At 44.0% G+C, this 25,974-nt stretch overlaps 3 protein-coding genes and 1 pseudogene across 11 annotated transcripts in view; 1 reads left to right on the forward strand and 3 right to left on the reverse strand.

The window, feature by feature from the left end:
• VPS35 (VPS35 retromer complex component) overlaps window positions 1-8,190 on the reverse strand; it is a 34,973-nt gene extending 26,783 nt beyond the window's left edge. Inside the window, exons 1-2 of the mRNA XM_053582094.1 lie at window positions 8,108-8,190; window positions 89-187 (exon numbers count right to left, since the gene is read on the reverse strand). Of these exons, the coding sequence (XP_053438069.1) occupies window positions 89-187; window positions 8,108-8,110 (102 nt within the window). The 5' untranslated portion in view covers window positions 8,111-8,190. The remainder of the gene's footprint in view (window positions 1-88; window positions 188-8,107) is intronic.
• A 197-nt stretch (window positions 8,191-8,387) lies between these two features.
• On the forward strand, window positions 8,388-17,497 carry ORC6 (origin recognition complex subunit 6). 3 transcript variants are annotated; one of them, XM_053582089.1, is made up of 7 exons: window positions 8,388-8,746; window positions 9,719-9,848; window positions 12,249-12,412; window positions 13,286-13,375; window positions 15,059-15,171; window positions 16,148-16,232; window positions 16,915-17,029. In XM_053582089.1, exons 1-6 carry the CDS (start codon window positions 8,682-8,684, stop codon window positions 16,228-16,230), a joined length of 645 nt encoding a protein of 214 aa, XP_053438064.1. In that variant the 5' UTR covers window positions 8,388-8,681; the 3' UTR covers window positions 16,231-16,232; window positions 16,915-17,029. The 3 variants fall into 3 exon arrangements, with proteins under 3 accessions (XP_053438064.1, XP_053438062.1, XP_053438063.1); XM_053582087.1 differs by having other exon boundaries at window positions 8,389-8,746; window positions 16,148-16,216; window positions 16,900-17,493; XM_053582088.1 differs by lacking the exon at window positions 16,148-16,232 and having other exon boundaries at window positions 8,389-8,746; window positions 16,900-17,497.
• Window positions 9,861-12,242, reverse strand: LOC128579868 (40S ribosomal protein S6-like; annotated as a pseudogene).
• A 119-nt stretch (window positions 17,498-17,616) lies between the features above and the next one.
• The window catches only part of MYLK3 (myosin light chain kinase 3), a 49,047-nt gene continuing 40,689 nt past the window's right edge, over window positions 17,617-25,974 (reverse strand). For 3 of the 7 annotated variants that reach the window (XM_053582079.1, XM_053582076.1, XM_053582077.1), the window contains 4 exons: window positions 24,902-25,030; window positions 22,011-22,163; window positions 20,467-20,599; window positions 17,631-18,401 (listed from right to left, as the gene is read on the reverse strand). In XM_053582079.1, the coding sequence (XP_053438054.1) occupies window positions 18,342-18,401; window positions 20,467-20,599; window positions 22,011-22,163; window positions 24,902-25,030 (475 nt within the window). In that variant the 3' untranslated portion in view covers window positions 17,631-18,341. Of the gene's footprint in view, window positions 18,402-20,466; window positions 20,600-22,010; window positions 22,164-24,901; window positions 25,031-25,974 lie in introns of all 7 variants that reach the window. The other 4 variants (XM_053582078.1, XM_053582080.1, XM_053582074.1 and 1 more) reach the window with 3 other exon arrangements.

A 25,974-nucleotide genomic window follows, 5' to 3' on the forward strand; every position in this document is an offset into this window, starting at 1 on the left:
TAAATATCAGTATGAGTAAACAGGTCCCTCCGTTGAAACTATTTCACAGAGTGCATGAGAGATAATGGCAACACATTTTCATTCTTACCAAGCATCTCTTCATCTGGAATGACTGGACCTTCACAGCCTGGATAGCTTCATCCAAGAGCTTTTCCTGCTCATCCTGAGGTGACTGCTGTGTTGTAGGCTGAAAAAAAAAAAAAAAAAAAAAATCCCACAAATGTCTCATAAGCACATTCTTCTAGCAAATCTGTTATTTCTATAGCTCTACCCAGTCCTCTCCCAAGACGTTGACGAAGGCTCACTCCAGCTTTATATCTAGAACCCATTTATCAATTTTGACAGCTACTGAATGAACACAGAGCTGTGCCCAGTCACTGAAGCTAACAGCATATGACTGCTAAAGGAAAACAGAAATGTGTACAACAAATTGCCTTTCTCAGAAAAATATTCTTGTGTTACCTGGCCTTAAACTTACAGTGGTAGTTTGCAGCTGTGTTCTGCTAATCCAACCAGAACATAGCCATCCTACCAAATGCCTTTTTTTTTTTTTTTTTGAGACGGAGCCTCAAGCTGTCGCCCTGGGTAGAGTGCCGTGGCCTCACAGCTCACAGCAACCTCCAACTCTTGGGCTTAAGTGATTCTCTTGCCTCGGCTTCTCAAGTAGCTGGGACTACAGGCACCCACCACAATGCCCTGCTACTTTTTGGTTATAGTTATCATTATTGTTTGGCAGGCCCGGGGTGGATTCGAACCCGCCAGCTCTGGTGTATGTGGCTGGCTATGAGTGCCGAGCCAGGAAGATTTTTCTTTTTCTTTTTGGTTAAATATATAATTTTTTTTTTTTTTTTTGAGACAGAGTCTAAAGTTGTTGCCCTTGGTAGAGTGCTGTGGCATCACAGCTCACAGCAATCTCAAACTCTTGGGCTTACGCGATTCTCTTGCCTCAGCATCCCAAGTAGCTGGGACTACAGGTGCCTGCCATAATGGCCGGCTATTTTTTTGGTTGTTGTTGCAGTTATCATTGTTGTTTTAGCTGGCCTGGGCTGGGTTCGAACCCACCAGCCTCAGTGTGGCCAGCACCTTACCCACTGAGCTACAGGTGCCACCAGTTAAATGTATAATTGAACATTCTGAAATCAACTTTTCCATTCATACACTGAACATTATGTATCAGGCATGTTTTGGGTGCCAAACATGACCATCATTTATAATTATAATGTTATGCATGCATGGTAGTGATATAAATGCATTGTTTATACTACATGAAGGAGTGAGGTTAGTTACACTTGACAGGGAGATCTAATTCATTGTGCAAGCACATTTTTGGTGATGACAAAGAGAAGAGTATCTACATATATTTTGTTCATTATAGCCATAGATCTATATATTTGAAATGATACAAGCCAAGTATTTGAGGAAAGTGTTCTTTATAATTTTCAACTATAGGTCACAGCAATAATTTTATTTCTAAGCTGTTTAGTCCATTATATATTGCTGGGCAGGAAGTGGGTTGTCATTGTTCTTATAAACGGGTTCATTGGTCTAAGAGTAGACTAAGTTGTGGATGAAAAATAGTCTAGTGGGCTCGGCACCTGTAGCTCAGTGGTTAGGGCACCAGCCACATGCACCAGGACTAGAGGGTTTGAACCCAGCCCGGGCCTGCTAAAACAACAATAACAACAGCAAAAAATAAATAAATAAATAGCCGGGCGTTGTGGCAGGCACCTGTAGTCCCAGTTACCTGGGAGGCTGAGGCAAGACAATCACTGAAGCCCAAGAGTTTGAGGTTTCTGTGAGCTATGACTCCACAGCACTCTACCAAAGATGACATTGTGAGACTCTGTCTCAAAACAACAAACAAACAAACAAAAATGTATAGTGGAAAAGAGAGGCCTTTTCCAAAGAGGTGACTCTGAAAAAAAAAAAAAATCTCCTAACTGGGTAAATCATCCATAGAAATAGAAAATAGGCTGGTAGTTACCAGGAAGGGTGGGGGAGTAATTATTAATGGATACATGGTCTCCTTTTGGAGAGAGGAAAATATTTTGAAGTGGTAGTTGTATAATACTGCAAATGTAAACGCCACTGACATGTTCACTTTAAATGGTTAATTTTGTCATATCAATCTTACCTCCATTAAAAAAAGAATGACTAAAGACAGAATGCCTCCCACATAATGAACTAGAAAGGTGGAAGGCAAGAACTTAACATATAAATATGAAAGTAAAATCTGGTCTGTTTGATTAAGACAATCAAAACAACATTTCATTTTGAGACTAACAAATGAGAGAGAGCGACATGAAACCCACTTCTGAACTAGAATAGCTTATAAAAATCAAAATCTTGGCTCGGGGCTTATAGCGCAGCAGCTAGGGTGCCAGCCACATACACAGGGGCTGGCAGGTTTGAACCTGGCACAAGCCTGCCAAACAATAACAACGACAAAAAAAGAAAAGCTGGTTGTTATGGCGAGCTGAGTCCCAGCTACTTGGGAGGCTGAGGCAAGAGAATCGCTTAAGCTCCAGAGTTTGAGGTTGCTATAAGCATGAGCTATGATGCCACAGCACTCTAGTGAGGACGATATAGTGAGACACTGTCTCAAAACAAAAACAAAAACTTCTCTTGGTCTAATTTTGGAATAAGAAAAAATTGAATAATGAGCAATGTTGCCATGTATCTCCTTTTTTCCCACAACAAACAAGTAAACTGAGTTCTTCCTCAGAAGCACAAATAAACTTTAAAGAAATTTAGATGACTTTTGAACTTCACTTAAGGAAAACATTAATTTTTTTTTATTAAATCATAGCTGTGTACATTGATATGATCATGGGGCATCATTCACTAGCTTCACAGAGGAAAACATTTATTTATACAGCACAGCGATTAGCATAAAATGCTGGTTTCACAAGAATGACATCAGCATTTAAGGATTCTGACTCAATGAAATTTACTATTTATCATGGGATAGTCCTCTGAGAGCTTTGAAACCAAGCTATCATTTAGAATTCAGGGGTGTCCAACCCTTTTTACATCTCTGTGGAATAATGGAAGCTAAGAGTTGTCTTGGGCCACACAGTAAATACACAAACATTAACAATAAGGTGAAAAAGGTCCATGCCTACTCTTCCTGATAGCCAACACCACCCACATGGTCCACAGGTTCTACACCCTTGATTAGGCTGTTTTTAGCTCCTTACCTCTAGATGCAATGGATTTAATAATTTGAATCAATAAATTTCGTTAAGTTCAAACGGTCAACTTAGAGATGAGCAGTGATATATCAGGACATTTTTATGATAATTACTTTTTATCATGGTAAAACAGCCATTAAAATGTACCATTTTAATCACTTTTACGTGTACAGCACTGTAACATGAATTATATTAACGTGTACAACACTGAAGTATAAAGCACATTCATCTCATACAGTTGTCACCATCTCTAGAACTTTCTCATTTTTCCAAATGGAAAGAGACACTCCATACCAGCAATTTTCAACCGGTGTGCCACAAACATTTTTAAAGATAATTAATTAAATTATATTCAGAAGACGTTCAAAGCACAGTAAATATATTCTTTTTTTTACCCCCCTTTTTTAATTGTAATTTAACTGTGCCACAGAAGTTGAACTATAGGTAAGTGTGCCATGAAATAAGAAAGGCTGGAAAACACTGCTCTATACCCATTAAATTCCACCCTGTACAAATTCCACCTCTCTAGTCTACTCTTACAGTAGTAGTTTGAATACTCTAGGTACAAATACCTCATATAAGTGAAATCACACAATACATTTACTTTTGTGTCTAGTTTATTTTACTTAGCCTTGTTTTCAAGGTTCATTCATGTTGTAACATGTCAGAATCTCCCTTCTTTTAATTTCACTGATGGATGAATAGGGTGGTATTTTGTTCACCTATTCATCCATTCATAGACAAGTAAGTTTTTTCCATCTTTTGGCTATTATGTATAATAATTTTTATTACATAGCAAATGAAACTGTGGCTATAAAGAGATTACTTTTTTAATTTTTTTTGCAGTTTTGGCCAGGGCCAAGTTTGAAACTGCCACCTCCGGTATATGGGGCCGGCACCCTACTCCTTGAGCCACAGGTGCCAGCCCTATAAAGAGATTACAAACGATTCTCTCTTTTTTTTTTTTTTGTATGTTCACATAAGAACTTGTACACGAATTTTCAGAGGACCTTTATTTATATAATAGGTAAAAACTGGAAAGAATCTAAATGTCCTTCAATGAGCAAATGGATACACAAAACAGTACATCCATTTAATGGAATACTAATCAGCAGAAGCAAGAAACCAATTATTGATATATTCAGCAATTTAGATAATTTTTTTTTTTTTTTTTTTGAGACAAGGTCTCACTCTGTTGCCCTGGGTAGAGTGCCGTGACGTCATCTTAGCTCATGGCAACCTCAAACTCTTGGGCTCAAAAGATCCTTTGTATCAGCCTCCCCAGTAGCTGGGACTACAGGTGCCTGGCTAGTTTTTTCTACTTTTAGTAGAGATGGAGTCTCACTCTGGGCTCAAGCTGGTTTTACACTTCTGAGCTCAAGCAGTTTACCTGCCTTGGTCTCCCTTTGTGCTAGGAATACAGGCACGAGCCACCACACCTAGCCCTAACTTGGATAAATCTTGGAAGCTTTGTGCTGAGTGAAAGAAATCACTCAAAAGGTTCCCTGTATAATTTCATTTATATGACATTCTCGAAAGGCAAAACCACAGTGATGGAAAAAACAGATGTGTTTGACAGAGATTATGGGTGGGAGGAGGGTGTAACTATAACTGAATAGCATGAGGCTCTTTTTTGGGTGAAGAAAAAGTTCTGCATTGTTACTGTGTTGGTACTGACACAAATCTAAGTGTGCTTTAAAATTTATACACTTTACATGCCCTAAAATTAATTCTATAGTATAATTAAAACAAAACTATTGATGGCATCATTAATTTGCCAAAAATCTGTAAGCTTTCTCTTATGAGATTACAAACAATTTTAAAATATTAATGTAGAATGACTAGAAAGATCCAGTGATCTCTAAACAAATGAATAAAATTTTAGCAAAATTCTTCTATTTTGTATCAACTGGGCTTAAAATTAATAGAAATGTAAATACAAAATATTGAAAACTGAAAATTACAGAGCACAACTTATCGCAAAGTAAGTTACAAATGAAGGAATAAAGCTATAATAAAGAAATAGATTTTTACATATTACTCACAAGACAATGTAAGTATAATATTGACAGGTATTCTAAGGGCTGTTCTTTTTTTTGAGATAGAGTCTCACTTTATAACCCTGGGTAGAGCGCAGTTGCATTATAGCTCATAGCAACCTCCAAACTCTTGGGCTTACGCAATTCTCTTGCCTCAGCCTCCCGAGCAGCTGGGACTACAGGCGCCCACCACAACACCCGGCTATTTTTTTTGTTACAGTTTGGCCGGGGCTGGGTACGCCTGGCTATTTTTTGTTGTTGTTGCAGTTTGGCTGGGTTCAAACCTGCCACCCTCGGTATATGGGGCCGGTGCTATACCCACTGAGCCACAGGTGCCGCCCTCTAAGGGCTATTCTTGATGCCCTTTCTTCCTTGCCCTTCATTAAATGCAAGTCAAGTAACCAATGTCTTCTCATGCATGAAAGTGTTTTCCACTTGCAAATGATCCTGTATGGATCAGAAAAAAAGGAAAACATACAGAATCAAGATCAAAATGAACTTCTGTGATTAGGCTGCCTTTGTAAAAGCTTGAGACCCAGAAACAGCCCTCTCAAGTGTAAAATTATCATTATTATTATTATTTTTTTTTTGGTAGAGACAGAGTCTAACTTTATGGCCCTTGGTAGAGTGCCGTGGCGTCACACAGCTCACAGCAACCTCCAACTCCTGGGCTTAAGCGATTCTCTTGCCTCAGCCTCCGGAGTAGCTGGGACTACAGGCGCCCGTCACAACGCCCGGCTATCAAGTGTAAAATTATTAACAAGGTGCAGAGCAAAGCAAAGGTTATCATGAAGTGACCACATGTAAAATGACTCTACTTCAAACAAGCTACTTTTGTTTCCTCTTACATAAAACAGGGATAATAAGAGTACCACCGCCATGAGAATTAATGAAATGACATAGGAAAAACTCAAACCATTTAGTAATAAGTACTTAATAAATGTTACAATTATTATTACATCCCAAGTAGATATAAGCAATTATTTCCACCTATCCTAGAAACTTATTTTTTGGTCAATTTCCTCATTCAAAAGCTGTAGATGTAATCTGAGAATACAACACAAATCAACTGTAAAATTAAAACTAATCTTACAAAGATACAGAATTTCATGTTAATGAAAGTGCTATTTTTAAAATGATCACATAGCACAAATTAACAACTGAAGTAGTAAAGACAATGAAAGAATGGGAACTCCAAAATTTAATGTGAATGCCCAGGTGGTGCTAACCTCATTTACCAATAGATAGATCTCTCCAAAAATCCTATGACAGTGCATACAAAAACATTCACTTCTGGCTTCATCTATTGGCAGGCAATATCCTCTCTTCTGACCTGGAGAATTTCTGCCACCATCCTTAGAGTCTCAGTTCAAATGTTACTTTCTGTAGCCTTTCCCAAGCTCCTTAGGCAAAAGCATCTCTCCCTCTACAACCCCAAAGTACTGAGTTAACAGTGCTAGTAAAGCAATTCTCACACTACCTGACAATAAGTTTCACAAGACTCTCCCCCTAGACTCTTAAGTGCCCTACACAGTCCATGACATTGGCGGCACACAATAATTTGATGAACTGAATTGGTTCCAAGAATTTTAGTACAGATACTAAAGACTGAGTGATTTGCCCAAATCATAAACACAATGGCTGTGAAAGGGCTGATAACTCAAGTTTCTTTTCCCAATAATATACATGAGGACAGGACAGCGTGTCTGGCTCATTGCTTTGAAACTGGTTCACCCAGCAAAGAACTGAGGTGTGTGGGAGACTCTCAAGCGCTTTCCATTACAAAACACTGTAAAAATGTCAATCTATAAACTCTGAGAAACACGCAAATCCTGAAGTTAAATTTTGCACCGGTCAATTCCCAACTGTAAATATTGTGAAAAATCAGCAAAATGACCTTGTATGGCAATCAATTACATGAAAGTAGTTCATGTCAAACATTTAATTCTTTCAAGCATTAACATTTAAAGTGAAATCAGTTTCCATGCTTGTCTTAGAGTGGATAAGATAGTTAAAACGGACACACAACATTCAAAAACACTTATCCAGTGCGGGGCATTTCAAGCGCCAATAAAGTGCAAGTGACGACTTGCCTCTGTGTGAACTAGAGACAAAGATCCACGCTTTGAGGAAGCTGACAATCTGCTGTCATCGCAGAGAGGTCCTACGGAGAAGGGCAACCTCCACCAAGTAAAATACTTGGATTTCAGAAGACAAGAGAACCAGGGCGCTCAACGAACAGTCTAAAAAGCAAGCATTCTCTCCTTCCTTACTGCCAGGAGTAGTAGAAAACAGCATGAGTCCTTCCAGGAAATTCACAAAAGCAGGTCCCTAGAATTCGCGCACGAGCCCTATAGCCGAAGGGGTTATGAGCCCGAGCAAAGCCAGGGAACCATGGTGACCCTTCCAGCAGGGCGTGAGACCTACCCCGCACAACTAAACACAGAGCTGGGCAGCTGATCTCTGGGAGGATCCCGGCGCCCCCTCGGAGCCTCCGGCCCTCCGCATGCTCCTGACCCGCCGGACGCTCAGATCTAAGACTTGGGCTTCCCTCGTGGCGGGAAGGTGGCCGATTCTAGTAGGGGCGGCCACAGGACTTCGTGGACCTCCGGGGCCTACGGACCGAGCTACCCAGAGAAAGGCCGCTCTGTGTCAGACACACGGCAGCGGCCAGGAGCCGCCGCCCACCCCCGCACGGATCGGCCTGCTTGAGGCCTTCCTCGGCCTGTCCCCTAGCCCACAGGCCAAGCCGGGCTGGGGTTAGCCCAGTCTGGCTGCTGGGCCTCTACTCCGCCCGCGGGGCTACAGGGTGGCAGGAGAGCAGGGGCCGCAGAGAGGGTCGGCCCGGGGATCGCCGCCCCCTCCACCACTCACCATGGCGACTCCCCAGAGCCTGCAGCAAGCGGCATCCACCCCGCCCGAAGCCGCCCGCGGTCATGTGACGCTAAGGCCCTTCCCGAGCCACGCCCTCTAGCCCCGCCTTCAGACCAACAGACGTCTCCTCAATTGGCCTGCTTCTACGAACCCAAGTCTCGCGTGCTTATTGGCCCTTGACATTTCACGCTAGACTGACGGACCTGGGAACTAGCCAATCCCTCCACTATGTGTTAGAGTGGGCGGGGCGGAGCGGAGCAGCAGGGCGCGAAAGGCATTAGGCTGGAGACAGCTGGACGGAAAGGCGGTGCATCATAACTTTTTCGTGAAGGAAGGAGTAAAAGGACAGGGAGCCGCGGGTTCATGTTTGCTACATCCGCCTTGGAGAAGTAGCATTCGTGCTGCGCTTGCGCGAAAGAAAGACTAGGATTTGTTCATAACACAGCCACAACATCTCGTTCCAGCCAATCTCGATGTGCTGGGGGTGGGGCCTGGCTCTCACAGGCCTGCGCGGAGCTTGCGCGCGGTATTCGTGTAGCCGCGGCTGTTCGCTGGAGTTCCTCAATTCCGAGCTATGGGGTCCGAGCTGATCCGGCGCCTGGCCCCGCGCCTAGGCCTCTCCGAGCCCGAAGTGCTGAGGTAAGTCCGGGCACGTGCGCCCAGGGCGTGGCTCCTGCCTCGCGAGTCTGAATGGGTCTTCAAACGAGGCCCGCGCTGTTGCCCGGCGACTGGCTGCGCGGGAATCCGGGGAGCGCGGGGCCGAGCGGGATGCAAACGCCTGCGGGCTTCTGCGCGCGGTCGATAAGGGGCTGCTGTGAGGTCAGCCCCGCTCCGTGGGGGAGGCGCGAAGCTGGGGAACTTCCCGGCGGCCGCAGACGCTCGCAGAGGCCGATGGAGATCGCAGTCCGTCCCGTTTGGACCTAACGTGCAGAGCAGTCCGCAGGGTGACGGGCTGGGCGGCCGGTGCCGGCGGGGCGCAGCGGCTGCCGGTTCCAAAATGCTGAAGGGGGCTCGGACGAGGCGCCCTGGGCGCTGAGACCCGACCAGTGCGAGATGCGGGCGGTGGGAGGGGACCACAGCCCGACCAGGCGGGGTGGGTGCTGAAGCGGTCGCAGGTGAAAGGAGGAGGGCAGGACCAGGCCGGCAGGCGGAGAGGGGGATAAAAGAACCTCCCTAAGGACTGGAAGGCGGGGCTGGCCCAGCAGCCTGTGTTCGCCAGCCCGCGAGGTGACTGTCCCGGACCGGAACTTGGAGAGCCACTGCTTCAAAGGAGGCGGCAGACGAGGGCTGGGGCAGGGGGAGGCCTCGTCTTACCTGGCTGCCCCCGACAGTTCGTGCGTGTTGCAGTAAGGGAAGGAGGAAAGAAGGGACTTTTTATTTTTTTGTCCGAACTCTAATTTTCTTTTGGCTGAACCCACTTGAGCACCGCGATGTCTGCAGTCAGGGTGCTAGTTCTGCCTTTCGGAGCTTCTGGTCCCAAAGAAAAGCGAGCTGCTTTCCCGGCACAGTGATTAGGCGCAGCGTGAAGCTCACCAGGCCTATTCATTGTTTGCCAAAGTGCTGGGCAATCTTCTGATTCAGAGTTAGGGAGCACTCTGCCCTTTAAACTAGGAAAGCCGAGGAGTACTTGCGACTGTCGCAGGTGAAGTGTGCTGGCCTGTCTGTGCTCACCACGGAGACCAGCAGTGCGGTCATGTGCCTGGACCTTGCAGCTTCCTGCATGAAGTGCCCCTTGGACAGGGTAAGTAGGTCTGTCCCACTGAACCCTTCCATTTAAAGTTTTGGTTGGACCAGACACCAGTCAAAACTCTTGTTTTAGAATTTTCCTGGCTGTTCTCATACGTTATTCTGGATAGACTTTAGAATCATTTTGTTGAGTTGGGGAAGAAAAGCTTTTTTTTGCAATATTGTCTTTACTCTTCACTGTCTGGTTTCCCTGACCACCTCTTTCTTTATTAGAGTCCATGTTCCATGCTGCTGCTAACATCATCCTCAAGCGCGTACCAGAAAAGCTATGTGTGGTTTTCTCCCCTTGTAGTGATTGAGAGAACAAGCTTTGGAATCAGTAAGAGTCATGTGTTGTGGCTTGGAGCCTGTAGCTTAGTGAGTAGGGCTCTAGCCACATACACCGAGGCTGGTGGGTTCCATCCTAGCCCAGGCTTGCTAAACTTTGGCAATGACAACTGCAACCAAAAAAAAAAATAAAAAGCCAGGCATTGTGGCAGCGCCTGTAGTCTGAGCTACTTGGGAGGCTGAGGCAAGAGAATCACTTAACCCTAAGAGTTTGAGGTTGCTGTGAGCTATGATGCCCCAGCACTCTACCAAGGGGGACATAGTGAGACTCTGTCTCAAAAAAAAAAAAAAAAAAAGTCACATGTTGAGATCAAATCTCAACACCATTTAGTAGCTCTGAGTCTCCGGTTTCCTCATCTGTAAACTGGGGACACAAATACCCATTTCACTGGATGATTATGAAGATTAATCAGTATATTGTATGTAACTCACTTAACACAGTACCTATGTCATAACAACACGTTCGTTAAATGATAGTACTAACAACAAAGCCATGTTAGCTACCCATTATTATCAAACTCTCCAGCCTATCTTGAAACCTGACCTCAAACTACAGAATTCACTTAACAGACTGCGCTTCAGTTACTAACGGCTTTATAAATGCAATACTCTGCTTTCCCACAGTGCTCTTCTGGCACACTCCTGTTTGTCTTACATGCCCCTACCTTTCTGTTAATTCTTTCTGAAGCTTTCCTTGATTCTCCTAGAAATAGTCTGTTCCCCACAGTTGTTGATCCTCATGTTTCTTTCTTAGTTTCCCTCTCCCCCTTCTCTCCCCACCCCATTCCCACTACTTCTCTCCTTCCATTTCCCATTAAATTGCAAATTTGCATCTTTGTTGAATACAAGTAATGATATACGTGTCTCCCACTGGTTTTTATTTACAGCTTGACTATATTAATACTATGTAAAAATTTTAAATTATCTGTACATGTGTATGACTGCCTTTCTACACTACTAGCACCTTGAAAGCAGTCTTCACTCTGATTAGTATTTTGGTTTTTGAGATAAGATCTCATTTATTTGTTACTCAAAAAAATCCTTATTTTTGACTGGATTCAGACTTAGAAGTGGAAGCTCTCAAAGAGGACAGCCTGCGTCTTTTGGCAATCTCTTCCTGGCACTTTTCTTTGTCATCCTTCATTCTCCTGGCCAAAAGTTTAGCATATTCAGCATCCTCTTCCTTATTTTTCTTAGTATACTGTTTCTTCAGAGCAATGTGCCAGTGTTTATGTTACAAAACACATAGAGTTATAAGACGCTGCATCTTGGGTGCTTTGGTCCTAGGTTTATCTTCTTTGTTTAAGGGCTTTCTGACAATGTATTGGTGAACATCATCTTCTTTAGACAAATTGAAAAGTTTGCAGACTCTGCTGGCTCTTTTAGGCCCCCAATGCCGAGGTACTGTAGTGTCAGTCAGTCCAGGTATATCCTTCTCTCCTTTTTTTACAATAACCAAGTTGAGAACACTCAGATTGGCATCCACAAAGTAACCCCGAACGGATTTTTACTTACTTTTTCCAGTTCTCCTTGGTCTATAACAGGAATACCCCTTACTCAGCAGCACGCAGACCTGGCCAGGTTCAAGACATCCTGCTTCATGGGGAAACCTTGCTTGTTGTTTCCACCACTGATTCAGACCACATAACCCTTCCATTCTTCTCCCAGCACGTCAGCAGCAATTTCTGTGGCCATGCACTTCTCATAGAACGTAGGAAGTTTGCGTTCATTGTCCACTTCAATAAATTTCTGGCAGCCAGTGGCTGGAAAGGAGATAATCAGCTTCATCCTGAAGTATCTGCTGATTAGTATTTTTTGACCAAATGAAGCTAATCTTTAGATGGAGTGACTTGCCATGGAATTGATTAATTTTGAAAACTTGGCAGTGCTTGTGGCTCAAAGGAGTAGGGCGCCAGCCCCATATGCCGGAGGTGGCGGGTTTAAACCCACCCCGGCCAAAAACTATAAAAAACTTGATACCACTTATTAAACAAGTGTTTAAGGATACCAACATATAGAATAAGAACTTTACAATTTTTATGATCTATGTATGTGTTTCCTTTCAAAGGCTTATTTAATTAAACTTTCTGGTTTGAACAAGAAGATTTATCAGAGCTGTCTTAAATCTTTTGAGTGTTTACTGGGCCTGGATTCAAATATTGGAATAAGAGACCTAGCTGTACAGTTTAGCTGTACAGAAGCAGTGAACATCGCTTCAAAGTTACTACAAAGGTATGGGGCATAAAGAACCTTAACTGAAAATTTATATTGATAGATGGATGAAGCAAAATTGTTTGGTTAATTTTCAGTTCTTTTTTTTGTTTGTTTGTTTGAAACAGAGTCTCACTTTGTCACCCTTGGTAGAGAACCGTGGTGTCATAGCTCACAGGAACCTCAGACTCTTGGACTCAAGTGGTCCTTTTGCCTCAGCCTCCCAAGTAGTTGGGACTACAGATGCCCACCACAACGCCCAGCTATTTTTTTTGAGATAGGGTCTCACTCTGGCTCAGGCTGGTCTCGAACCTATGAGCTCAGGCAATCCACCCACCTTGGCCTCCCAAGTACTGGGATTACAGGTGTGAGCCACCATGCTTGGTAGAGTGCCATGACATTACAGCCCACAGCAACCTCAAACCCTTGGGCTTAAGTGACTCTTGCCTCAGCCTCCCAAGTAGCTGGGACTATAGGTGCCCACCACAACACCCAGCTATTTTTTGTTGCAGTTGTCATTATTGTTTAGCTGGCCCAGGCTGCGGTTGAACCCACCAGCCTTGGTGTATGTGGCTAGAGACATAACCACTGTGCTACGGGCACCGAGCCATGAACTTACAAGTTTTTAAAATTCATATATGCTCTATCACTTTGGCATATTAGTAATTTTTTAGTAGTCCCAGCTACTTGGGAGGCTGAGGCAAGAGTCACTTAAGCCCAAGGGTTTGAGGTTGCTGTGAGCTGTGACGCCATAGCACTCTACCAAGGACGACATAGTGAGACTGTCTCAAAAAAATAAAATAAAACAAAAACTTGTAAGTTCTGATTTGTATTTTCAGTCCCTTTTGAAATACTTTCTGGCTAATAATTCTGCAAATACTGTTTGCCCCTTAGCTATGAATCCAGTCTTCCCAAGACACAGCAAGTAGATCTTGACTTATCCAGGCCACTTTTCACCAGTGCTGCACTACTTTCAGCATGCAAGTAAGTGTTCCTTATAACATTCAGAAAAGCCCCCAGTTTACAAGTGCATGCTTCACTCTCAAAGAATACTTCTCATTTAGTTGATTTCAATTCAGAGCATATTTTCCCCTACAAATAACTTTGGGAATAGAGGCTAAGTTGCCCATTTATCCCGTAATATATCTGGCAACTTGGAACTAGTATTACCAGAAATCTATTTGCCAAGGCATAAGCTGGTTTTTTTGATTTCAGAGTATCCCTCATATAAGTGGTGAAATCTGTCCTTGAAATAGTATTCACCTGTGATTTCCTGGTCTTTTTTCTTTTTGTTTTTTAGAGACAGAGTCTCACTTTGTCGCCCTTGGTAGAGCACCATGGTGTCACAGCTCCATAGCTCACAGCAACCTCCAGCTCTTGGGCTTAGGCGATTCTCTTGCCTCAGCCTCCCAAGTAGCTAGGACTATAGGCGCCCACCACAATGCTCAGCTATTTTTTTTTTTTTTTATAAAGACAGAGTCTCACTTTATCGCCTTCAGTAGAGTGCCGTGGCGTCACACAGCTCACAGCAACCTCCAACTCCTGGGCCTAGGCGATTCTCTTGCCTTAGCCTCCCAAGTAGCTGGGACTATAGGAACCCGCCACAACACCCGGCTATTTTTTGTTGCAGTTTGGCCGGGCCTGGGTTTGAACCCATCACCTTTGGTATATGGGGCGGTGCCCTGCCCACTGAGCCACAGGCACCGCCCTTCTTTTTTCTTTTTAAAGCAACTGTTCTGCAAGTAATTTATAAAACATTTTAATGATAAATTCTTTCATCCGAATATTAAAATTTTGGGTTATCTATGTGTGAAATGTTAGCCTAGAGTTAATCAGTAATGGTTGATAATCTTTATCTAAAGTTGTTTTCTTTTTTCTTGCTGGAAAACCTCTTAGAAAACAAAATGTGGTTGGCCCTTTAATATAGCTGCTATCCTAATTTTGGTATGCTTGACTTAATTATTTACATAACTAGGAGTGATTAATTGGCATTTGTAGAAAATGTCCATTTAATTCAACAAAGGTATGTGTGTATAGGGAGAGTGTGGCTGTTATTGTAGAAAACAGTAAGGATAATCAAATAACCCCACTTTTGATATCATACTGCACTATGTAAAGAATGGGTCTGTTATCCTGAATACAAAGCTTGTTTTGTGTTTTTATTAGTGATACTGTGTTACTAGTGGGGTTAAAATGAATACTTAAAACTGCTTAAATAAATAAGTAATTGTCATTTTGCAAATTAATAACATCTGTGATTTACTAAAAAATTCTAAAAGGGATGAAGCACTGCAGCCAATGTCTTTATGTGTCCCTTTTGTTACCAAATCCCATGTGCATTTTAACTCAGTCCAATAAACAACTAGCTAAAGGGCTTTAAATGGCAAATTCGCATGGTTTCTTTCTTTCTTTCTTTCTTTTTTTGAGACAGAATCTCAAGCTATTGCCCTGAGTAGAGTGCCATGGCATCATAGCTTATAGCAACCTCCAACTCTTGGGCTCAAGTGAGTTAAGACATGTTTGGAATAAAGAAAACTAGACTGTTTGGGGTACTAAATTTTGTACATACTAAAGCATGTACAAAAAGGAAATGAGTTCATCATCTGGTTGTCCAAAAAGGAAAACTGTAGTAGTCTTGAGGAATGCAATGTGTGAATTCTTTTGTAGGATTCTAAAGCTGAAAGTGGATAAAAACAAAATGGTAGCCACAGCTGGTGTAAAAAAGGCCATATTTGATCGACTGTGCAAACAGTTAGAGAAGATTGGGCAGCAGACTGACAGTGAGTATTCTGTAGTTCAAGAATGTGTCATTGGAAAATGCAGACTTCACTCTGGGAGGCCGAAGAGGGTGGATTGCCTGAGCTCTCAAGTTCGAGACCAGCCTCAGCCAAAGTGAGACCTCCTCTCTAAAAAAAAAAAAAAAATAGTTGGGTATGGTGGCAGGCTCTTATTGTCCCTGCTACTTGGGAAGCTGAGACAAGAGAATCGCTTGAGCCCAAGAATTGGAGGTTGCTGTGAGCCATGGCACTCCACCAGGGGCAACAAAGTGAGACTCTGTCTCAAAAAAAAAAAAAAAGTGCAGACTTGCTGGAAAAGTTAAATATTTTCTTCTTCTTCTTCTTTTTTTTTTTTTGTCACTTTCTTGCCCTCAGTAGAGTGCTGTGGTGTCACACAGCTCACAGCAATCTCCAACTTCTGGGCTTAAGGCGATTCTCTTGCCTCAGCCTCCTGAGTAGCTGGGACTACAGGCGCCCACCACAACACCTGGCCATTTTTTTGTTGCAGTTTGGCCAGGGCCAGGTTTGAACCCGCCACCCTCTGTATATGGGGTCAGCGCCCCACCCACCAAGCCATAAGCGCTATCCAAGTTAAATATTTCCAAACTGGCTGCCTCCTAAATTCTGTATTTCATGTGGACCAGATAAGTTTTTAGTGAGAAAATTAGGTTTTCTGTTTTTCAAGTAAAAATAATAACTTAATAACTTTAAAAACATATGATTCCATGAATCTGTGCCTGGAAAATGGGTTCTCTATTAACATGTTCCAATGGTAAATGCACTGAAGCTAGAATAGAAGTGAACCTCAAGTCTGACAAAAGAGGTCAAAGAAAAGAGAAGGGCAAGATCATTTGCCTTCTACTTATCCTTGTGTTTGGCAGTCAAGGTATCTAATACTTACTTGTGATCTAATATAATATGTCCAAATACCGAAATCGAGAATAGAAAATTAACCTTCATAATACCTTGTTCCTTAAAGGAGAACCTGGACATTTGGCTACTCCACCACAGAAGAAAACGAAAACAGTGGTTGAACCCCCAGCAAAGGGTAAATTTTACTAACTGTACTAACAATGAAATTAGTACATTATGGAGTCTAGTGAGGGTTAAGTGAAATAATACTGTTTAAAGTGGTTAGTTCACTGCCTATCAAGCATAAGATAAGTACTTGATGTCTTGGAATGTAAGGAAGAGAAAACAGTGATAGCTAAGCCAGGTGTAGTTGCATCAGGCTGGAGTCCTAGCTGCTTGGGAAGCTTAAGTGGGAGGATTGCTTAAGCCCTGGTGTTCATGTCTAGCCTGCACAACATAGCAAGGACCCATCTTAAAAAAAACAAAAGTGTGGGTGGCACCTGTGGCTCAATGAGCAGGGCGCCGGCCCCATATGCCGAGGGTGGCGGGTTCAAACCCAACCCCGGCCACACTGCAACAAAAAAATAGCTGGGCGTTGTGGCGGGTGCCTGTAGTCCCAGCTACTCGGGAGGCTGAGGCAGGAGAATCGCCTAAGCCCAGGAGTTGGAGGTTGCTGTGAGCTGTGTGAGGCCACGGCACTCTACCGAGGGCAATAAAGTGAAACTCTGTCTCTACAAAAAAAAAAAAAAAAAAGTGGCTACTGTTTCAACATTTCAGTTCAGTATCTTATTTCCTATTACATTAATTGGAAACTTTAAATAAGTTCGCTTTTTTCCTATTTCATTGTTAAACATAAGAAGTTTGATAATTTTCTCATAGAAATAGAGAAAAAAGTAGAGCTCCCACATAAACCACAGAAAGATGAAGATCTGACACAGGATTATGAAGAATGGAAAAGAAAAATTTTGGAAAATGCTGCTAATGTTCAAAAGGCTACAACAGAGTGATTTCATCCTTCAGCAAGGGATACATACAGATTTCGGGAAGATTTGAGGCCTCTGGAATTTTGTTTGAACTCCTATAACAAGGATCCTAAGACTATTGTATTAATAGCAAAGAAGCCAGAACTGGGGTAGAGTTCTGTGCAGTGGCCTGGCTCCTGATGTGAGCAACCTTGGATCAGTTGCAGTGCCTGACTGGCATAGCCTCTTGTGTTCCTAGAAAATAGAATTGGAGCCATTTTGCTTTGTTTTGTTTCAAATGAATAGCAGCCTCCTGTCATATCCAGAATGTAAAATTCAAGCTTGATATGGAACCTTACAGATTTAAGTTTTGTGTAAGTTTTTTGGTTTGACTAAATCAATGTATTGTACAGCCTAAGTTAATAAATGTTATTTTTATATGCATTTATGCTATACTTGTTATCAGTTTGAGGGAGTCTTTGTTATGCTAAAAGTTATATCTATCAGGAAAAAAGGCACACTGCCCACCAGAGCACAAATTTGAATCAGACTTCCTGGGTTTAAAACCCTGCTTAGCTACTTAGCCACCTGTGAAACCTTGAACAAATTAATTAGCTTCTTTATGCCTCATGAATAAACTGGGAATAAGTTTCCAGACTTACAAGACCAGAAATAGAAATTCATAACCAAGAAACAGGGATCAGGACAGGGCAGAATTAGGAGAGAGGGTGGAGGTATATAAAGATTTCAGAAGCACAGTCAAAAGGATCATCATTGTGATTTAGCATGACAGTTGATATATTTTGAAATTTCAAACTATGATGTTGATTCTCAAAAGGGAACATAAGTTAAAACAAGTTGGAGTATCGCTGTGTTCAATCCACATTGCTTGGCACTAGTGTGGAGTAATACAGAAATGTCAACTCAGACCTGAGCAAACCAAAATTCTAGGAATTCATTGTACTGGAAGAGATAGTACCGAGTGACAGGCACTTATGAAAAGTCTACTGAGGTCTTTAATCAAAGTAAGTTCAGAATATAAATTTGATGTATACAGAGTAGGAACTTCCTCACATACCTAAAGCATGCCTAATACTTATCACCAAAAGTAGGTTACCTAAAAAGTAAACACAGCATTTCAAACTAAATGATCTTACAAGTCAGAAAACAGTCGTCAGGATGCTTTCTTTGGAGCCATTTTTCATCCACAAAAAAGGCAGCAGCCATGACCTTTTTAATAAAATAAGTAAAACCAATAAGAGTAAAAGGCTGGATTTAAAATCTTGAGTCATCTCTTCATCACTTCACCACTGGCCTTAGTATGAATTTCTGGGCCCTTCAGAGCAGCAGAATTGAGGATTAGGGACCAGTTGGGAATTTCCTTAACCTGTTGGCAGCAGTCACCGCGTAGAAATGTTTCTTGAGATAAGAAGAAAAGAAAAGAAAAGGCATGTTTTTAGACCAATATCTTTAAGAAGAAACAATAAAAGGATTTAAGTGAGTCTAGTCACTTAGATTTTTTCAAAATGGATAAACTAAAGGGGAACAATTTTAGTAGTATAGTCACATGACCTTCCAAATCATGTTTGGAGTAAGTATCAAGTGACAAGGTATGTTATCCCACCCACCCTTTTCACATAAACATTGGAGCACTCTTGAACAATGTGTTTCAAACCAGTAGGTCATGAAATCAGATTGGTAGATTATGAACCTGACATTTTTGTTTTATTTATTTGATTGATTGATTTTTGAGACAGAGTCTCAGTTTGTTGCCCTTGGTAGAGTGCTGTAGCATCATAGCTCACAGCAACCTCAAACTCTTGGACTGAAGTGATCCTCATACCTCAGCCATCCGGGTAGCTGCGACTACAGGCGCCCACCACAATGCCTGGTAATTTTTCTATTTTTAGCAGAGATGGGATCTTGCTCTTGCTGAGACTGGACTTGAACTCCTGAGCTCAGTTGATCCTCCTGCCTTGGCCTCCCAGAGTGTTAAGATTATGGGCATGAGCCACCACGCCCAACTAAACAGCACTTTTAAAAAATGAATCCAAATGGCACGGACTAGAACACATCAGAATGCATCACACTCTTTCAGAGTAAATGTCACGAAATTTTTCTCCCATGTATGTGTGTGTGTGTGTGTGTGTATATGCTGTGTGCTGGCTCCCTACCATGTGTGAGAGTGTGCAGGAACGTGTGTATACACTATTTGCTGGCTCCCTACTGTGTGTGTGTGCCCACGTGTGTGTGTGTGTTGTATACACTGTGTGCTGACTTCCTACTGTCTGTCCATGCATATGTGTATGTGTGTGTGTGTTTGTGTATTGCTGTGTGCTGGCTCCCTACTGTACATGCGTGTGTGTGTGTATGTGTGTATTGCTGTGTGCTGGCTCCCTACTGTACATGCGCATGTGTGTGTGTATGTGTGTATTGCTGTGTGCTGGCTCCCTACATTAGGTGCTTTGCTTTTGTTTTTTGCTCCTTACTCAAGATTTGAGTCAATATCAAAATGGTGGAAAACTACTTCCCTGGATCACAATTGCTTTTAAGATAGGTTTTATACCTATGGTAGCAAAGAGTTCTGTTGTAAATAGAAGTGTAACATTTTGAAAGCTTAATAGAGCTTTCCTATGCCTCATTTATGAGATGTGGGGGGAATCTGGCCTTGGTTGCCATGGAGAACATGTACTTAAGCTGCACTTTGTCACTTCATGTGTCCACATAAGGATAAAGCAAATGCAACTTCATGTCAGTTCTTTTGGGTCTGTTGCATTTCTTTCATCCTTTCTTTCTTTTTTTTTTTGAGACAGAGTCTCACTATGTCACCCTCTGCAGAATGCCGTGGCATCACAGCTCACAGCAACCTCAAACTCTTGGGTTTAAGCAAGTCTCTTGCCTCAGCCTCCCAAGTAGCTGGGACTACAGGCGCCTGCCACAACACCCGGCTATTTTTTCATTGTAGTTGTCATTGCTGTTTGGCAGGCCCAGGCTGGGTTCGAACCCGCCAGCTCCAGTATATATGGCCGGTGCCCTAGCTACTGAGCTACAGGTGCTGAGCCATTGGTCTGTGGCATTTCTAAATCAAGCTAATAGCTGTTGACAGGAGAGAAACTTTTCCTCGATATAATCAAAACATGAAGTGAAAAGCTAGCTACAATTCTTTCAAAGAACAGATTATGAAGATAAATGCTGGGGCCACGCCTGTGGCTCAGTGAGTAGGACCCTGGCCCAATATACCAAGGGTGGCGGGTTCAAACCCGGCCCCAGCCAAACTGCAACAAAAAATAGTTGCGTGTTGTGGCGGGCGCCTGAGTCCCAGCTACTTGGGAGGCTGAGCAAGAGAATCACCTAAGCCCAAGAGGTGTAGATTGGTGTAAGCTGTGATGCCACGGCACTCTACCGAGGACGACAAAGTGAGACACTGTCTCAAAAAAAAAAAAAAGAAGATAAATTCTGCCTTTACGAAAGAAAAACAAAATACCTTCCATTTTCTCTGAGCCATGTATTTCTGCAGCAATAGTTGGGATTTGAGGCCAACTTTGGATGTGGAAGCCTTGGCGGGCAGATTATTCAGCCACTCGTGTTTCAGGGACTGTGCAGCACTCATCCTGCAGCTGTGAAGTCAAACAGCCATCAAGACGTTTAGTGGGGTGGCCTTTTCTAGCCCCAAAATCTGTTTGATCATGTAGGAAGATTGAGTAGGTGCAACAGATGTAGATTTAGGCAGATGTATGCCATGTACCAAAAAGGGAACTTCTGGAGTCTAAAATTCCCCTCCCTAATAGTGCCTCAGCAAGACAGCTGCCTGGCCTCTACAGAGGGCAAGTATTCCAGGGGTTCACCATGCCTCCCACCTCTGGAGCCCGGGGAGTCCAGTGGGGTGGCCAGAGGGGAGTTGTGCCTGGAATTGCTCTTCAAAAGCAAAAAAGCAGGAGACTTGAAAGCAGCTCATTCCTCCTTCTAGAGAACAAAGTAGAAATTTCTTTTTTTCAGGGGCGCCTGTAGCCCAGTGAGTAGGGCACCGGCCGCATACACCGAGGCTGGTGGGTTCGAGCCCAGCCCAAGCCTGCTACACAACAATGACAACTGCAACAACAACAACAAAAAAATAGCCGGGCGTTGTGGCGGGTGCCTGTAGTCCCAGCTACTCGGGAGTCTGAGGTAAGAGAATTGCTTAAGCCCGAGAAAAAAAGAAATTTCTTCCCACATAACTTTGCACAGTCAGAAAGGAGTGAAACTGAAGATTAGGTAAATAGGAGCTTTGAGCTCAGACTCTTGGGCCTTCCATTGGGGTCCTTATTACTTTTATTTTTTTTTTTTTTTGAGACAGTCTCACTATGTTGCCTGTGGTAGAGTGTCGTGGAGTCACAGCTCACAGCAACCTCAAACTCGGGCTTAAGCGATTCTCTTGCCTCAACCTCCTGAGTAGCTGGGACTACAGGTGCCTGCCACAATGCCTGGCTATTTTTTTTGTTGCAGTTGTCGTTGTTTAGCTGGCCCAGGCTGGGTTCAAACCCGCCAACCTGAGTGTATCTGGCTAGCACCCTAACCACTGACTGAGCTATGGGCGTCGCTAGTCAGTTATTACTTTATGTCTGACTATCAAAAAATAACCTCAATAGCTCACCTACACTGCTGCTGGAGCCTAAGTCGCCCTTCACCACTAAGAAGTGAGGTGTTCCAAGTCCATTCTTGGGATAACATCTGCATTTCTCAACTGTTTTTCAACGTTATTCTAATCCAAGTGATAATAACTTGGAGACAGGACTAGTTTGCAAATACGCTCCTTTCTAAAACTGTATTTTGTGGTCCTAGTTGTTTGTTTTTTAATTGATTTCCTTTATCCCTTTCTCTGCTCCTTTATTGTTCCAGAGAAGTAGCTGATAAAGCAACACCCCCCTCCACCCTAAAAAGAGAGCCTGTCCATACAAAGGACTAAAGGCCCTTAGCTTCAGCAGTCCTGCCCAGTACTCAGACCAGGATTGCCACCCACAGGGCTCAGGAGTGAATGGCAGTGAAAGGTACCTCTTCTCTTTGATCAGCAACCTGGAAACAAAGTCCTTGGCCTCCTCCGATAGCCCTTCAAAGGTGTCAGAGTTGAAATCCCAGCTACAGTTCACAATGAAATTCATGGTCTCTGCATCTGTCTCCCCCAGAAATGGGGACAAGCCACTGAGTCTGCAGAGAGAAGGAAGCCACACGTGCTGCCACACACCAACAGAACTGAGAACAACCTGCAGGCTTCAAGGAGACATAACCAGAACCAAGGGCTTCAAAAGGAGACTCTGCACCACCGGAGGACACAGTTTGCCTGTGCACTGGGGGAGCAGTAAGAACATCTGGAGTAAGTCACCCTATCGTGCTCCCTCCTTTTCCTCACTTGGACACAGGGGCCTAAGGGATTTTGCCAGCCAGCAAGTACAAATAGATTTAACTAAAAACAGCTTTCTAGGCCAGCGTAGTGGCTTATGCCTGTAATCCCAGCACTTTGTGCAGGAGCCCACACCCAGCCTGGTACAACACAACACACATGGGCGAAGTGTGGGGACATCAGACAGCAGCTGCACCATACAGAGCAGACAAAGGTAAGAGGATTGCTTGAACCCAGGAATTTGAGACCAGCCTAGACAAGCACAGTGTCTCTGCAGAAAAAAAGACAGAGTCTCGGCGGCACCTGTAGCTCAGTGGGTAGGGCTCTGGCCACATACACTGAGGCTGGCAGGTTCAAACCCAGCCCGGACCAGCTGAAACAACAATGACAACCACGACAAAAAAATAGCTGGGCATTGTGGCTGGCGTCTGTAGTCCCAGCTACTTGAGAGGCTGAGGCAAGAGAATTGCTTAAGCCCAAGAGTTTGAGGTTGCTGTGAGCTGTGACACCATGGCACTCTACCCAGGGCGATAGCTTAAGGCTCTGTCTTAAAAAAAAAAGAAAAAAAAGACAGAGTCTCACTTTGTCGCCTTTGGTAGAATGGCATGAGTGTCATAGCTCACAGCAACCTCAAACTCTTGGGTTCAAGCAATCCTCTTGCCTCAGCCTCCCAAGCAGCTGGGACTAAAGATGCCCACCACAACACTGGTTTTAGAGACCAGGTCTCACTCTTGCTCAGGCTGGTCTGGAACTTCTGACCTCAAGCAATCCACCCACCTCCACCTCCCAGAGTGGTGGGGTTACAGGCATGAGGCACAGTGTACTCCATTGTGGGCAACAGCAGAGTGAGACTGTCTCAAAAAAGAGATAAAAAACTAGCTTTCCATGTCTTTTTTGTTGTTGTTTTGTTTTGTTGAGACAGAGTCTCACTTTGTCATAGCTCACAGCAACCTAAGTCTTGGGCTCAATTGATTCAACACCCGGCTGTTTTTAGAGACTGGGTCTTACTCTAACTCAGGCTGGTCTCAAACCTGTGAGCTCAGACAATCCACCTGTTTCAGCCTCCCAGAGTGCTGGGATTAGCTTTTCATCTTTGAGACCAGCAGGTTCATTTAAAGTCCATCCAGGCTGCAGGCCAAAGGACAATTAGCTTCTTCAGGCTCTCGCTAGAGTGAAGGCAGCAAGCAGGACGACCCCCAGCGGACTGCGGGGCTCCCCACACCCAGCCTGGTACAACACACATGTACAAAGTGCGGGAACACCATGCAGCAGCTGCACCATACAGAGCAGACTAGAAGCAAAACATGACTTTGGGGGCGGCACCTGTGGCTCAGTGAGTAGGGCACCAGCCCCATATACCGAGGATGGTGGGTTCAAACCTGGCCCCAACCAAACTACAAAAAAAATAGCCGGGCATTGTGGCGGGGACCTGTAGTCCCAGCTACTCAGGAGGCTGAGGCAAGAGAATTGCCTAAGCCCAAGAGCCGGAGGTTGCTGTGAGCTGTAACGCCACAGCACTCTAAAAAAACAAAACAAAACATGACTTTGGGGCTCTGAGGAAGCAGCAGGGGAGGACGCTTGTGGGGGGCACTAGTTCAGAAATAAGGCGGGCCCAGGACACTGCAGCTCTGCCCCACTCCACTCTGCTGGTGCACGGCAGCCCCACCTGTGCCACAGCACCTGTACCTCCTTGCTAGAGGGTTTCCTCTCCAGTTGAAGAGGCTTGACCCACCCCACAGTGCCAGGAAATTAATTTCACCCCTACCCCCACCTAGGGTCCAGCCATAGGAGGTAAGCAGTAAGAGCTGGTGTCTAAGTGCCCTACACCCTCCCCAAATGGAATGGCTCCAAGGCTCTGAAGTGGGTTCCAGAGCTCCCAGAATGAAACTCCAGTTTCCCTGATCAGGCCTTACTCCAGGGTCACTGTTACTTTGAATTATTTTCAGTTATTATTATACTTTATGTATGAGTATTGAAAAAGCCCCATTGGTCATCTCACGGCTTTCATATAGCTGCAGAAGCCCAAGCAGGCCTCACAGCCAGGAAATGAGAGACACAGACCTTTGTTCTAGGGAATAACTTCAGCATGTCTCAACTTCTTTTCACCACCAGCCTATTACAGTGATAATTTAGAAATAGAGGGCGGCACCTGTGGCTCAGTGAGTAGGGCGCCGGCCCCGTATACCAAGGGTGGTGGGTTCAAACCCAGCCCCGGCCGAACTGCAACAAAAAAATAGCTGGGCGTTGTGGCGGGTGCCTGTAGTCCCAGCTGCTAAGGAGGCTGAGGCAAGAGAATCACATAAGCCCAAGAGCTGGAGGTTGCTGTGAGCCGTGTGACGCCACGGCACTCTACCGAGGGCAGTAAAGTGAGACTCTGTCTCTATAAAAAAAAAAAAAAAGAAATAGAACTATCTGTAAATGTGTAGTGACCAACACCTTTGTCATCTGACTACCCTGCTCCTCTGCTGGGGTTCCTGGGACGCCTCCCAAATAAGCCACGTGCACTCTATCGCTCCTCTGCTAATAGTGAGACAGACAGACTCACAGCATATAGGTGATGACTCCCACACTCCACATGTCCGTAGGGAAAGACACGAACTCATAGTTGACAACTTCTGGAGCCAGGAACTCAGGAGTGCCAAAGTTCACCTTCAGCTTTTCCCGAGGCTTGTACCTGGGGAAGAGGGCACAGAGCACCATGCAGGGAGGCCTGAGGGGAGTGTGGGAGCTCACTGTCCCTGGTGAGGTGGACAGTCCCCATTCCTCCTGTCAGCCTGGCTGTCCAGACCTCACATCCACATGACACAGGTGGCTTAGTGGGAATGAATAATCACACCCAAGGTCCCAAACTTCAGGCTTTCTAAATCACAAGTAAAATCAGAAAACCACAATCCTCCTCCTCTAGACATTTACAATCTGAAACGGAGAGAAGATGAATGTATCTTACTCAGTATGCAGCCAAGTGACCAAGCACAAAGTGGGGACAGCCGTTGTGGGGCCTGTCCTGTGGGTGTGTGCCATGTGACTGTGGGGATGACTATAAAAATTAGGAAAAGGGGAAGATGCACGTCATCACTAGTCATTGGGGAAACATAATCCCAGCGCAACACACCCATCAGGATGGCTACCATATAGAAAATGGAATGGAAACCAGCAAACATTGGGGAGGACATGGAAAAACTGGGAAGCTATGCACCGTTGGTGGGAATGTATCAATAAAATGGTGCAGCCAGAATGGAAAACTGTACAGGTTCTCCAGAAATTAAAAGTAGAATTAACATACCTTCCAGCAATTCCAGTTCTGGGATTGCTGGGATCAGCCAAAAGAACTTAAAGCAAGGTCTCCAAGAGATATTTGTATACCCATGTTTATAGCAGCATTATTCCTAATAGCCAAAAGGAGAAAGCCACCCAAGTGTCTGTTAACAGGTGGATGGACAGACAAACCTGTATATACACACAGTGGAGTATGATTTAGCCTTAAAAAGAAGGAAATTCTGACACATACTATGACATGGATGAGCCTTGAGGACATGCGAAGAGATATAAGACAGTCACAAGGATATACGATATGATTCCACTGGCAGAAAGTAGCTAGAGTAGTCAAATTTACAGAAA

The sequence above is a fragment of the Nycticebus coucang genome, chromosome 2 (assembly GCF_027406575.1).
Source record: "Nycticebus coucang isolate mNycCou1 chromosome 2, mNycCou1.pri, whole genome shotgun sequence".
NCBI classification, from domain to species: domain Eukaryota; kingdom Metazoa; phylum Chordata; class Mammalia; order Primates; family Lorisidae; genus Nycticebus; species Nycticebus coucang.